Source organism: Tigriopus californicus, chromosome 10 (genome assembly GCF_007210705.1).
Source record: "Tigriopus californicus strain San Diego chromosome 10, Tcal_SD_v2.1, whole genome shotgun sequence".
Lineage (NCBI taxonomy): Eukaryota > Metazoa > Arthropoda > Copepoda > Harpacticoida > Harpacticidae > Tigriopus > Tigriopus californicus.
Window position 1 is genome coordinate 5,582,103 of NC_081449.1, and position 15,215 is coordinate 5,597,317.

The 15,215-nt window shown below is 41.5% G+C and overlaps 1 protein-coding gene across 1 annotated transcript; it reads right to left on the reverse strand.

Annotated features, from left to right (window-relative positions):
• Positions 1–6,509: 6,509 nt before the first annotated feature.
• LOC131888277 (carboxypeptidase Z-like) lies at positions 6,510–14,909 on the reverse strand. The gene is made up of 4 exons (XM_059237090.1): positions 14,309–14,909; positions 8,907–9,959; positions 8,676–8,836; positions 6,510–8,520 (listed from the first exon to the last, which is right to left on the reverse strand). The coding sequence occupies exons 1-4, from the start codon at positions 14,466–14,468 to the stop codon at positions 7,042–7,044; spliced, it is 2,853 nt and encodes a 950-aa protein (XP_059093073.1). The 5' UTR covers positions 14,469–14,909; the 3' UTR covers positions 6,510–7,041.
• Positions 14,910–15,215: the final 306 nt, after the last annotated feature.

Consider the following 15,215-nt stretch of genomic DNA (forward strand, 5'->3'; position numbering starts at 1 on the left):
AAATGAGTGAAACAGGCCAAGCTGGAATTTCTCTGAAATGTTTGTAAAATGTGGCAAGCACCACCCACTGTCTTCGTAAATTAACTTGAATGACGTTTTACTCACTTCACAAACTTAGATTAGTGTTATAGCTTATCAAAAAATATTGACCATTGTTACATGAGCAAACATATATTAAGACCTTTGTCTCAGGAATGAGGTGAATAAAGCCCTTTTCATAAGTCCACAGAGCTTTATTGTATGGCTGTTGTGCATGTGCACATGTATGAAACTGAACATACCATCTTCAGCTTTAAACAAAATAACTGTCCATAATCATGCAACAAGTTATTGACCCCTCGTTTCCCTTTATTTAGCCTGTGGCTGGTTTGGCTTGGTCTTGCTATATTGAAAGTAACAAAGGCCGGGGCTTCATGAAAACTGCCAGGGTGGGCATCAAAACCATCTAATAACGTAATGCCACTTTTTTGTAATCACGCAACCAATGTACCAAAATCGGACTCGGAAAGTCCGTTTGAGTCACAAGCAGCTTATTCAGCAATCTACCGTGACGTGACTTTTCCCGCTTTGTTTGGACTGTCTGCCGTTGCAAATGAGGGCCCTTATGGTGCCGACTTTTGACGTCACAAGGTCAAGTCTTATTGGTAACCTATCGTCAAACCAAACGAACCAGAAACGGCCTTTGAATGTGTTCATATATTAACTTTTCTGTCAACATCTCATCCAAGGCCTTTTTTGTTTCGTGTTTCTTTTTGTAGTGGAGGTTGAATATACTTGGTTTTGGCCGGATGACGGGAATGAGTCCGAACCTTACCCTTCGTATGGGATGCACCATTGAGAGCACAATGAGAGCGTACGGACCATGGAAACATTCTTTGGTTCCAGGAAGAGCACTACGCAGTACTTTGTATTTTACTGTTTGATCTCAGGGCAATAGATCATCCGAGAAAGGCGCGGAGTGATTCACGTCAACTAGGGATGTTCAAAAGTTTGTAAATGTCGATTCTTTTTCTCAAAAGATTTTTCTATTTTGGAACCAAGTATTGTATTGTCGGTGTTAAAGAAAAGTAAAAGACGCTAGATTTTTACTATCAATGGTCTTAAGTCTCTGCACTTTCTGTTGTTAGAGATAGGTTATGATAAATATAACGAATAAACAACACGGAATATTGACAGATTCACGGGATTAATCTTCCTCTTTTTCCTTTTCCTTTTCCTCTTCCAGTTCTAGACCCATTATTTTCATTGCCCCAATTGAGTTTCCTTCTTTTATTTAAAACACATTGTGCTTTCAACAAGTAGCAAAATTTATTTTCCACAGCTTTGAAACAGATTTTCAGGAATGGTTTGTTTTCTTAACATATGAAACCCCACCAATGCTAAGATGAAAAATAACAGATGATACAGAATTGTACTTGATATGTTTTTGCAAATATATGCCGAATGTTTTATGGGACGGTATTTCGGTCTTTCGATCTTCATCCCTACAAAATTCCCCGTAGCCGCGCTTCCGTCTTCTTTTGAAACGTTCCTCGCATCATCGCATGGACAGTAGACCTGCTGTTCCATTTTGATGCCAACAATAAATCAGAACCTCTTTAATACACAACACAAATGGAAAAGACGCTCAATGACAGACTAACCTCTTTCTTCAAAACATCTGGTACATTGTCGCAATGTGGTTCAATCCGTCATAGAAATAAGATATTTTTCATTAGATACCATGTCTGATTCATATAATGCCTAAGTAGTTTCTCACGTTCAAAGTTGGGCCATCCTTTGACAAAAGCAAGTTTGGTGTTCCCTCTTACTTGAGATTAAACAAGGCAATCTGCATTTTGCCAGACAAATACATTAGATTGATTGGAATATTTCAAAGCTGGAGCAAAACAAAACGATGACAAACAAGATAAATTGCTGTTGTCACCCATCTTTGCGAACCAGTCTGTGCCTAAGGGTCTTTTCCTGATCCTCGGACAAATCGTTTCTAAACCCAGAAGTAGGCCAACATAACATATGTTTCTCGACTTGTCTTGAGGTAGGGCTTGATCATTTCAATCTTCGTCTATCCATTAGGACATGGCTTGGGTTATTCAGTCTGCTCTAAAAAAAGGCATGGAAATGGGGAAATGGGCCGTCCCACTACCGTTTGCGTAGTTTGGACCACTCATTGCTTTGGGCCGTCTCAGCACCAACGATGTTGATCATGGGAGTTGTGAAACGGAGGAAAAACTCCTTTGGTTCCACTTCTACCTTGTCTCTGGCTGTGTGTGTGTATGTCCCATTGGTCCTGTTAGCTTTGGAATGGTCACAATCAATCTATTTTATTGATCATTTTATATCCATGTCCCAGTTAGGGGATTAAATTTCCCAGCGAAATAGAGATGAGTGCGTTTATTGCCAACGAAGAAAAAAAGAGGACGTTGAGAAGCATGGCTTCAAGCAAATAAATCTCTTTTCATGTCCCGACCAATTTCCAAGCACGAAAATAATCCGGCAAAAAATCACCTCTACCTAGAGGAACTCTAAAGCGTTGTTTTTTAACCGGTTATTGGCAATGGTTCGTTCAATCGCGGTTTGGGGATCCAAATTCTTTCCTCCTGTGGAACAAGCACCCAGACCACTGAAATCAAAGACATGAAACTGGATGACTCTACTTATAGGAAGTATACGATATCAGAGAGATTTGACTTTCTGCAGAAATTAAAATGAAAAAAGACGGCAAAAAGAGAGCCCACAAGACGGTAAGGGAGGTAATATTGGTGTTGAAATAGAGAAAATGACTTTATTTTGAGCGTATATTAGTGGTGCTGAAGGATGTTGTCGGTCTCATTTCTAAGTATGAATATGTTTAGCAACGCAATACCATTTGTAAATGAACATAATATTTGCTACACAAGTCGAATTGTATAAATCCATTATATTAGTCGTTTAGCATTAAAAGAGAATAATTTACAACTATATTGCACGCAGTTTTTACTTGAACACTTACTTATTCAAGAGAATGTTTGTTTGATGAAAAATTAGGATTAGCTGTCAAAATGCGTCATTCATATTCTCAAATCCCTGTCAGTAAAAATAAAAGTAAGTTACAAGTGAAGCTTAGCATTATGAAGATCTGATCTAGAAAATGTAACTACCGTAGTAAAAAAGTCCCAGCGCACGTTAAAGTCATATGTGACAAACCATTAGGCAAATGAGGAAAACTTGAGCTAATAGTCTACCTCTGGTAGAGACCAACTGACCATCTGGATTCGACTATTAAAGCACAAGTTGTTTACTAATAGGTGCCAGCAAGCCTGTTCCTGATCAGAAGTAATTCATTGTTACTCCTTTCTAAAGGAGTAACACTGTTACATTGCTCCATTCATATATTTGATTTGTAATTTATTTCAATTCTGTTGAAGGAGATAGTTTTCTGATATTGAGCCAAGATAAAAGGACAGTGGCAGAACTGTTCCAAAAATGACAATTTCGAATTTTGAAGCACAGCCCACTCGAAAATTCACGTGGATCAGTTGTGAGTCGGCCGTGATGTTTGTCCATGTTCTACGTCCACAAATTACCCAAAATCAGGGTGCCCCACAACAGTTTTCCTTCAGAATCATTTACTTCACATGCCTAATTGGTGTCAAATTACTTGGGGTACCAATTGCCATCTTGTATTGCTACATGACTATGTCCAATGCATAAACGCCTCGCAATCCCGAATTTAGGAAGGATGTTCTGTCGAAGAGATCTGCTCCTCATATTCAGTGTTCCATTAGTCTAGAGAACAAGGAAGGAACTGACTGGTTCGTAGTAGACCGTCATCGGTCGTCCTCCTCCTCAGATACTCAAGCACGTCTTTTTCCTTTCTTATTGATCATCTCCACTTTTCTCCCGTTGTCTGCCTGCCTCCTCTGGAACAAGAACATGGAGGGTAGCAGGACAAGCTCGTGCTGGTTCTGTATGTAGTGGTAGTTGGTGGTTGGTGGTTGGTTGGTGGTTGGTTGGGCCAGCTGAGGAATGCACATTTGGCAATTGAACGAGGTGTATTACCACCATCATTGGAATACTTTCGAGAACACTCAAGGGAGAATAGAGGAGGATCACTAGTAAGTGGAGGGGAGCTGGGAGAGGTCTCAATGGGCCCTACTCACACACCACTAATGCATGAACTACTCTACTTGTCCTGAATGTGATGAAGCACCACTGAAAGGTGCGACATCCCGCCATTCTGGGCGCAAGAAAAAGAACAAGAAGAAATCACCTCCTCTCGCTTGAAAGCTCCATAACGAGGATAAAGGGAAATGGGAACAGAGCTCTTTCGTCGTGATGGGAAAATCTTAATAACTTTGTCCTGTGGGTTTTCAAATCTAAATGGTCCAACTTGGAGTGGGAACCTCGAGGGGCATTGCTTGGGTTGCGATGTTTGTTGATGATAATGTCGATTGAGGAAATGCTTCCACCGACACCCAATGCCCACTAAGGCCATTCATCTGTAGCACTTGGGTGATGGAACCGAGTGGAAAATGCTCAAGGGCAAAAAGCCACAGGATCAGTTTTCCTCGCGCCCATCAAATTGAGCAAATCTCGTCGGTTAGGGTGGCTCGGTGTGGGAAAAATAGCTCGAGAAATGACCCACCACCCAGAGAGTGAGGGGACCGCCTACCCGCTCTCCACCCACCCCTAGGCTCTCTCCATTTAGCCTAGAGCTCACATCGTCCTTTATCACCTCCGCAAATGGCTTGGACACACTCAGATAGGTGGTGATATCGAGGTCCTGGGTGATTTACTATATTTCCCGAGTCGTCCTTGTTCATTGCAAATTGAGAGTCAAGTCCGTCCGTGGACGAAGAACCCAGAGTCCCATTAATCGGATGTGCAAAAAACCAAGTCGATCTATCTCTGGAGTGGAGTGTGTACCACCACTGCTACTACGTACTATTACAGGCTCTGGATTGCACTCAGCCAAGGATTGGCTCAAAGATGATTGTCTCAGCCAAAATGGTCGAGATAGAGACAGAAATGAAGGAGGCTCATTTCCTGTGCCACTTACAAAAGTTGAGCTCTAGGCCTTGGATTTGGGAAACATTTGTCATCAAAAATTAAAAAAAAAAAAACAACGTCGGTTGAGGCCCGGTTGAAGATGGAAAATTTATTTTTGGGAGATGAACGAATCCAAGCGTCAACATGAGAATTAATCATTCTACCCTTAGCCATCAAAATTTGTAGAAACGGTTTTTTTCCTCCCCCGGGTAAGCAATCCCAGAACATGGCCAAGAACAGAAGAGAACAATGAGCCAAGCTAACTTGTATGGAAACAAACTGAACAATTGCCATGAAGGTTGAAAATTGAAGCTTTTCCATCATCACTTCATCCCAATTTTCGAATTTATGTCTTTTAGGGTGCTACTGCTTGCTACATTTACACGCCAAGGAATGGCTGTGTTGTTGCTTTCTTGTTTGATGACCGTGTAGAAGAGGATTAGCAACATCGAATGGAATTTCAGTTTGCCAAAAAAGCACAGAAATGTTTTTCTTTTATGGAAACCGGTTTTCATGGGTAGAATCTTGACTCTCCGCGGATTAAAAGACAACAACAGCCTCTGCTAGAAACTTTATTTCATTATCATCCGTTCACGAGTGGCTGGAGAGTAAGTTTCCAGTCACTGGTGGAGAGAGATTTAAAAAAGCATATTTCGATTCGAGTCAAGATTTTACCCTGAAAACTTGTTATCACAGAAGAAAACTGCATTTTCAATGACCATCACTCACTTTGCGTGAGGTTTATCAAGTTTGGATTTCAAAAAGTTGACATTGTTTGCCTGTTAAAGCCTTTTCGTTTGAAAACTCGTTAACATGAAAAGGCGAACTCGTCAAAAGTGTCTTGACCATATCAACTTATGTCAAGCCTCATTTTTATAAACTTCTTGCAAACAAAGCAACTGCTATTGAGTAAATAACTATTCTCCAATCTCGCGTAACACTGAACAAGAGAATCTTATTAGGAAAACATGGACACATGTAATGTTGCACATTTACAATCAAAAGGAAACAACCTGAAACAATAAAGTCAGATGTTCCCTTGGCTCCTTTCCCTTCACTTAGCTTGTCATTGCACACAATGCTCCTCAGTACATTGTATTTTCGATGTAACTGTCGGTTCTTTTCATTACGCCTTTCAATGGGAACAAGATCAGTTTGAGTGTTCCAATTTTGTAGCATCGAGATCTTATTAAGGAATCAGTCAATGCCAAGACCATCAATTCCTCTCTCGCAGCCTCTAATTCGCTAAGTGCCCGTACATACAGTACAATGCCAGGTCAACCTAAAATAGGAACACGATGAGGTCAAGCCAAAAGAAAGCCGAGCAGTAATATGACATGGTTCAGAATTACAACCCCCCCGAACGGAGCGGAAGCCCATTTCCAATAGCAATCGGAAATATAGTTGGCGCATTGATCGCTATGGCGTTCATAGTGAAGAATAATAGGACAGTCATTCAAGATGAGGACGCGGAGAAGGAGGAGGGAACATGGACGTCGAGTCTTATCAGGATACACAGAGAACGGAAATGAAGTATGATACATTCCATGGAGCAACATACTCGTTCAGAGTGGAAACAAAATGGTTCAAGCGTTGTTCCACTTCGGTGGACCAAAAGAAGACTCCATCCTCGCTCGGTCGAAGACCACAGCGTACCACGACGGAACCAGTGGAGAGCCCCAAGATTAATATTAAGCAGCATGAAACTTGTGTTCTAATGTTTCAAGTTCAGTCAGTTCCTGGGAACCCACAAAACGACGTCATCTTTCTCAGCGTTTTTCGGGGGATCTTCGTATCAGTCTCTTCTGGATGGATGAGAATGGGTTGGACCAGAACAATTTATTTGATTCCTAGGACAAAAAAAGGCTTTGGACTGGGTTTCTTGGCCGTTCTTGGGGCACGAACATTTGCAAAGCAACAAGGAAATCAAGTTCCAAAATAGCAATTTATTTGAGTAGGCTTTCAAGGGACGACAATATGATTAAGAATGATTACTTGATACTTTGGGATTCAAAACCGCGTCGATCTTCGTCGGAATGCTCCCCAGATGTTTGGCAGATTATCCGGTTGTCGACGTCGGCGATTGGGTGGGTCCAATGGCGCATTAGTGTCCGGAGTCTCATTGGGGAAGTCAACTCGATCCAAAAATTCGTCGTTGATCTCTTGGGATATTGAAACACGTCGAGATTTTTTGGGCTTCGAATTTCGCTCAAGATCGATAACAAAGTCGATCCTTTGAGCCTCAAGTTCGGACGGATCGAACACGAAGGTTTTTTCCTCCGATTGGGCCACAATTTCAAAAGCCCGTGTTTGGGGATTCCAAATCTCGACGAAAGCATAGGCTGTGTATTGGCCAGGTTTTTGGAGGATCCTGCGGTAGGCCCCGTACTGATCGGATCTTACCGGGAACTCTCTAAAGTTTGCCTCTCTGTCGGATTTCACGGCAATTTTAGCCTCTTTGATCGGCTCATCAAGAGCAGAGTCGCGAACAAATCCTTTGATCCCTTTAAGCGCTTGTTTCGTGTAAGCCAAGAGACTACGACGATTATCGTTCCAATGTCCCAGAAGTTCTTTCCGGCCAGGATATTTACAACAAGACACCTCAACCAGAACCTCCATGGTGCCGGCAAACATATAATTAAAGTCCTGCATTCCACCTTCCACCGGATACCAATCGGCCCCGTTGGTGATCCCATCCTGGAAAGGCCCCCAATTCAGGCACTGGAACTTGGGATCGGCCATCCATCTATGATTTAAGGCGTAGGATTTGGCCAACGACACGAACTCTTCATGATCAGGCGTCCCAAAGATCCCGTAGAACTGCCTTGAGTTGTGGTAATTGTCCCATGGATAGTTCACGAGAACTGCTCCGTCATGGAAATTGGCGGACAAGTGGAAATACCCGCCCATGATCCAGTCTATAAGTAGAGCGGTCTCCTTCTCCCGATCGGCCTTCACGTCGAATTGGCCATCGGACCGAAACTTGCGCCAATCTCGCCACGTGGGGAAATTTCGATTCAAATCCCGTCCACCTTCATTTAACCTGCCAGCCTCATAGGATCCCCCGGAACACGAGGTCTCATTACCGCGCTTAAAACCATCAGGGTTCATGGTAGGCAACAGGAACAAGTTGATCTCTTCCAAGATATGGGTGGCTTCTGAGTAGTTTTGCTCATGGCCCTGTAGTAAGTATTTGGCCAAATGAATGAGCAACTCCCGGCCCACGGGTTCGTTTCCGTGCATGTTTCCGATGAATTTCACTCGCGGTCTCAGTTGGAATTGTTCCGTGTCCGTTTGGGTCCGGTTAGTTAAATTGGCACTCAAATTGATGACCCATAATGGGGCACCATTTTGAGAGGTTCCAATATCGAAGACTCGAACATGGTCCGGGTAACGTTCCTCCAGGTACCTTAAATCATCCTCGATCTCGTCGTGACCATGGTAGTCTTCGAGAGGGCAAGATTCCGAGCATTCGATCCATTCGATGCCCTAGAAATATTCGAAAAGAAAGTCTTATCAAAAAGGTGGCTTGAAGGCTTGAAAAAACACTTCCATTTGAAGGTGCTTTAGTTACGAGATTAACATTTTATGATGTTTTGAGGATTAGTCTGGAGTTTGTTGAAGGCACACTCTTGTCAACTGACCTCTTGCGTGTCGGGATCGACTTTTGAAGCACACATTGAACGATCGTGCTGGAATTGCGACACATCTCGTACGCATTCATGTCGATTCTCTCCGCCGTACATAAAAGGGAATTGACACTTCATTCCACGTGGGCTGGCCAGGTCACAAGGATCGCCTTCCTCTGCAAAATAAAAGTGTAGTTAAGACAAATGACCTTTTTCTTATTTTTAAATTTTTTCTTTCAAATTTACCTTCTTCAAGCCCATCATAGTCGGACTCTGCCAGAAATTCTGGCAAGGAACTGTTTTCATTGCTCGTCTTTTCCACTAGATCGATTTGAATCGCAGGTCTGCCTGGGCCTGCTAGGGTGGATTCGTCGATATCATCCAAGTCGTAATCGTCAAGTTTCGGATCGTTTACGCTTGCATTGGCCTCAATCTCCTGTTCCAAAGACAAGTTCAGGGGTTCCGACGACAATTGAGAAGGAATTTCATCACCAATGCGAGGGTCGACAAAGGGAGCCATTTGAGAGGATTGGCATTCTTTCGACAGTTCCACGTTGGACATGTGCAATTGAACCCATTGGAAGCCAAACTCATTGGCCTGATCCGAGCACAGTTCATAAACCGGACACAAGTCGGTTGTCAAAGGAAAGATGATCGCTTGGGACTTGCCTACTCGTTTGGCTCCGGAAGTAGCAGAAGGGGTGGAACATACAATCCTTCCGTTACAAAACGAGGCCTTGGGACAAGCTTGATTGGGTTGGATCTGGCTTAAGAGCTCGTCCATTCGCTCCGAAGGTCGGAGAAGCGATTGCTCCCCCTCATTGACTTCTTGACATCCCTCAACACTGGATGGAAGATGGATCCCGAGCAAAGATTGCCCAGTGGAACCCACATCAATTGTAACGAAGGAACAGTCCGCTGAACTTTGACACTTGAGAAGGCCTCCATTTTCCCGGCAGACCGGCGTGCGTTTTCTAACCGGTTCAAGATCTGTGCGAGGTTGTTGACGCATACAAATGGGAACAATGGGACTGTTCCTCGGAATGGGACGCTCCAATGTGAGAAGGAATACACTAGCGTTGGTACGGAAAATGGCCTCAGGACGAAAGGAAACTTTGATGTGTTCCCCGTGGCTCTCAAAGTTCCCCCAGAGCGTGTCATCCCCGGGTCGAAGTGATGACAAAGTGGGACAGTCCGAAGTGAGAAGATGGCTCTGAGTCACAAGAATGGCGGAGCAAAGTTTCTCCTCTCGACTTGGGTCACGTTGACTTGACTTGATGATGGACACGAACCAAGAATCTGGAACAGATCAAACACAAACTTTAACCATGGATTGGCGCATCTTTCTTTCAAACAACTGCGAGTTAATGATCAGGCCTATTTTTTTAGTTTTTCCGTATTCTTGGTCAATATTGCTTGGATGGACAGTGGTTGATGATGAAGATGATGATGATGTACAGAGCCATTGTGAGGAAACAAGCACCACGATTAGTCTCCGTCCGCTAGCGTGATGAATCGTTTAGTGGCCCAATTCTCGGGTCTGAGCTCGTGCTTCAAGTATGGAACTGTTGGCAACGGGGTAATGTTCAGGTGGAGATCCATCAACCATTGGGAATGAGTCTGTGTTTTGGCAGCTCAGTTGACCGATTTTGATCGTGGCTTCTTCTTTCTGTTCTCCTCTCTTTCTCTCTCTCCCCCTTTTTCGTTCCGCTCCAATATTTCAGGCCAAGAAACGACTTGGCAAGCCAAAATCCGCAGGAAAGAAAACTCAGATAGAGCTTCGCGTGAATAGCACAGTTTCTTGATATCTGACTGAGTGTCTATGCATGCATGCATGCATGCTTGTTGGAGTACGTTCAAGATGCCAAGAATTAGTCTTATTGTACATAGATATCAGATTGGAGGTTTTTCGTTGAGTTTCAATGAATAAACTTCTCATGAAAAACGACGAGACTTTTTAAGGTCATAGTTCACATGTCTGTATTTGGGTTTACATTGGTCACTGAGCCAAACAGTTGATCAATTAATGGACTGAGTATAAGGCGATCAAATGAACGATTTCACATTCCAAGTCCACACTTCAGTTTTACGAAATTCTAAAATGTCAAATTTACCTCCACTATGTTTGGGTGACTATTCTACGTCCAACAACTCATGCTAGTAGTTTTGTTTGTTTGTTTTCGAAGGGTGTATTGTGACTTGATTTAAGATGGGGTTTGTAATGTAGTATTAACAATGGATCTATTGGATAAGTTTGTTTTCAATTTTAAGTCTCTTTAATTTCGATAGGAAGCTCGCCATGGCTTTAAAAAATGTCATTGTTCGACGACGAGAATCAACGATCGACTGGCTTGCTCTTTACGCGAGTCATTATCATCGAAACTGTTGCGTAAGAGTCTCTGCGATTTTGGCTAAAAATCTAAATGTAATCAATTGAGACTCTGAAAAAATTGAAATTTTAGTGGCGAAATATTTGGATAATGTTTAACTAAAAAGGGTAAAATGTTTAAAGATGGCCAAACCATTTCAGAAAAATTGAAATATTTAATCACGTGCCAATGAATCTTGTAATTTTTGTAGAGTTCCAAAAAACCTTTTATATAATAGGTAAAAAGGATAAAACTTTAGGCACTAGGAAGGTTGTCAATTGAGCCAAAATGAAGTCACATTGTAACCTACTTTACAATTCCTTAACATATCTTAAGTACTATGAAATAAGTGCTGAGAATATTGGTGTTTTTCTTCTTCTTTTTGAAAGACATCTAACCGGTGTTAAAGTGAAAATTGCATCAAAATGGGTTTCATAGAATGGATCATAATTTGCACTTCTGTATCAATGCAAAATACGCATGATATTGCCTCACTGAATCACATGAATTGTTTTGAACTAGATTGAATTTCCAAAGGTTGTGATTTCAACTTTTTTAATGTGTCCTCCTCCTCCTCCTCCTTCTCCCTCGGGTCAAAAATTATTGAAATACTATGAACCCTTTAGGCTATTTCACTTCTTTGGCAGTTTATCAACACCCATATGTAGAGAATCTTATTCTAAGAAGTACATTCTATTTAACCACTTAGCCATTTTTTCCTTTTTTCCCCCCTTTTTTGCTTTTTGCATTTTCCATTTCCTTTACAAACAGCTAGCTTAATAAACTAAATCAAAAAAGAAATTAACGAAGGACTAAGCTAATAAGCCCACTTGACAGGCTAGCTATTTCAAAGTTGTGTGCGAGGAGTTAAGATCACGATTAAGAACTGCAGTATCGTAGGCAGGGCTGAATTTCCCTGGTCAAAAGGTCCCAAAAAATTCTGGCTCATCCAAGTATCAAAATTTAATAAACATAGAATATCTTTATCATGCTTCAATTTCGATAATCATCAATGAGAGGCAAAAGTCGAATTTTAAGGCTATTTGAATAAGACATTGACAATTTTTTGAACATTTGTTCAAAAACCGCTTGAGTATTTATGCCCCAAAAAGGCCCCAAAAGGCCAAACAATAAAAATAGATGTTTAGTCTTTTAATCAAGTTCTTTTTTGAAGTGCTTAGCAATCACAGATTTTATTTCCATCTTTGTGGTTGAACATTCTGGATCCTACATCTGGTCAGATGAATTTTGTCAATGATAAAAATGTTTGCAAATCAATTTATTAACAAAAACGTTGCACAATCCAAATGACTTGATCGTGTTTCCAGTGCGTAAACTAAAGTGCAAAAGTATACTCAATAGCAGAGTGAACAAGTTAAGACTACCAAACTCCGAATTAAAAAAACCAATAGCACACCCATTCTTAGGAAATTCTTCCAGGGCGTCTTTTTAGAGAAATGAAAGGTCTAATTGAACCTTCCATACATCCTATTGGAACATCGCATCAACTCAATCATTGCTTGAAACCTTTACAAATGCCCATTCTTGTCAGGTTAGCAGCAGTAACATATTGGAAAGTGAAGTTCGATCCCAGGCTAGTCCAGTCCAAGCTCCTTTGCAGTATTCAAATTTACGACATGATTTACTGCTTCAACAACTTCGATGGGCATGCCTGCGGTCATTCTCAAAGGTGAGGAAATAATCTATGTTGGCAGTGATGGCAGAACCGGAATATTCTTCAAATTTATTAAGGGATGGGGAGTTTAGTCGTCCCCAGCAGTTACGGGCCCAAAGGGATTCAAATTAGGTTCTCTCCTTTCCATCATTTTGGTTGCTCCACTTCAAAAGTTTAGTAATATGAGTAATTTCAATTCTTGTGGTTGTGAGTAGGGCTGTTCAAAAATGCAAATAAATTGACAAAATTGCACTTAAAAGTGCAACAGACGGGGCAAAAACTGCAAAGAAAACTGCAATCAAATAAAGTATTTTCCGTTATGTCATGTTTTTAAACAGAATCAAGACCATAATTATGAATGAACCAAAAATGACTGCAATGGCACAAGGTGACCCAAAGATCAGCTCTCAAAACCTGAAGATTCATTAGCAAAAACCCAAAGACCTGGAGATTGTTTGATGAACATATCTACAGTTTGTTGGACATTCAACAGGCCCAAAAAAATAGCTGGTTTGGAATTTGACTTCCTGAAACTTCTGAAATCAAATGGCCTTCCCCTCAATCTGGTCAACCTGAAGAAATTGTTAGCAGATTACCTTAAGTTATTAATACTTATGTGAAGTTTTCCCTCAATATCAGATTCAAGTGGTCTTGGAGAGTAGGCTTCAATGCATCAGAAAAGGAGAGCAAGACAAGACTAGGTACCTGTGGAAGGCGTTTTGTTCAACCCATAACTTCAGTGCTACGTCATGCAGTTTTGAGCTTTGTTGGGACATATCCTCTCTAGCTCCCTCTGGTTTCAAACATTAGAACGTGATCTCGACTTGTGCCATTGTTTTGAGCTAACAAGGCTTCTGCTTCATATTTTGGACATGTGATGAAACCAATTGATTTTGAAGTATAAAGAAAGAATGTGCATAACGCAAAACAATAAGCAAAATAGATAAACAGTGAAAACAGTAAGGCGTCGTTCCAAAGATATACTGTTATATATACTATTCCTGTCAATTCCTTGACGATGGTACCAACTCAGTCCTTTATTTATTTATTACCCAATACCTTTTATTCCTATATTCCTTTATCGCCCACTTTTGGTGTTGGAATGGAGGAACATACAATACAATACAATATAAAGTCATATACCGAGCATCGCATGCCTGGTTTAAGTAAAAATCATCATTTAACCAAAATTCCAAAATTATTATTATAATTGGGAGCACGTTTTGATATTAGGGAACCTAGAAGAATAACTTTGTTCTACGTAGTAAGCATGTTCAGGTCGAGTTCATTGTATTATAAAAAAACACTTTTAACTTCTATAGGCTTTCGGACAGTTGTGCTAAAAACGTTTTTTGTGTATAATCAACAAACTCAATGGAGTTGAACTCATTTGATTGATAGGGGAAACAATCGGCAATTTTCCGTACTGTCTCTGTCCAACGATAACGTCGTCCTTGACCTATTACTACAAAGTTGCACCTCCTAGTCCCCTGATTTCAAAACGTGCTCCTCAAGATGAACACTTTTGTGTTTCATCAAAACTTAATTTGTGCCCAGCCTGATCAATAAACTTGGAGAAACGTTGACAGTTGAGTATGGCTTACCTTGCCCAGTGTCAGATCGTCCGCAATTCGGATGGTTAACCCACTGCCCCAAATCGGGGATTGCCTGCTTTTCGAGTTCTTTCTCCGGGGTCAGAATTCCCGAGGAGACAATCATAAAACTCTGGAGCCAACAAATGGCGATTTGCAAGTTTCTTTGCATGATTCAACCAACCGCTTCACGTCTACTCAATAAAGACACTGAACGGGCTCCAATCGTGGCAATGTCAGGTGTTTGACAGAGGAAGATTATTGTGATACAAGAACCCTTGTTCGGATTGAGCAGGTTCGAATGTCACTCTTAGTATCGTGGGTGAAGGCTTTGAATAATGTGTGATTGATTCTGAACGAAACAAAAACACCATCCAGTTTCCCCTTCTTGTCTGAATCTTCGACTACTTTGATGAACAACTGAATGAAGGTTGGATGGATACAATGCTCTCTGGGCGATTCTTATCACACTCCAAGCAGTCAATGCGTCTCTCGTGTTCTCCAAGCTCCTAAGAGCTTCTTCACTGTCTTGAGGCTTGAAGCCAACAAGCCATACTGATATGACAGCACAATCGGGGAAATAACAACCAAGTTGTTGCTCAACTCTATTTTTTTTTTGTAGGACCACCTGAAACCCGGCCAATTCGCGACAGAATACTGGAACTGAATCAGGAACATCGTCGTCATTCGTGGTCGTATAGCATGACAACCAGTCACAGTCATTGGTGAGCATTTTGCGGCTTTGGATATCTCCTTCTGAACCTGGACAGGACACATCCAGAGATGGAGTGAACCATCATTGTTCTATGTTCGGTTCGTAGGGATGGATCATGATTACTACGAATCCATGATGAGTGAATGACTTGGCCGCTAATGCAAGGTCTAGGTGTACTAGGTGTGGATTCACGATTTATGACCA

Excerpts from the sequence above, each read along its gene's own strand:
- LOC131888277 (XM_059237090.1), bottom strand. The coding sequence starts at position 14,468 with ATGCAAAGAAACTTGCAAATCGCCATTTGTTGGCTCCAGAGTTTTATG. Across the intron at positions 9,960-14,308 it reads ACGATCTGACACTGGGCAAG|ATTCTTGGTTCGTGTCCATC; the intron begins GTAAGCCATACT and ends GATCTGTTCCAG. Across the intron at positions 8,521-8,675 it reads TCGATCCCGACACGCAAGAG|GGCATCGAATGGATCGAATG; the intron begins GTCAGTTGACAA and ends GAATATTTCTAG.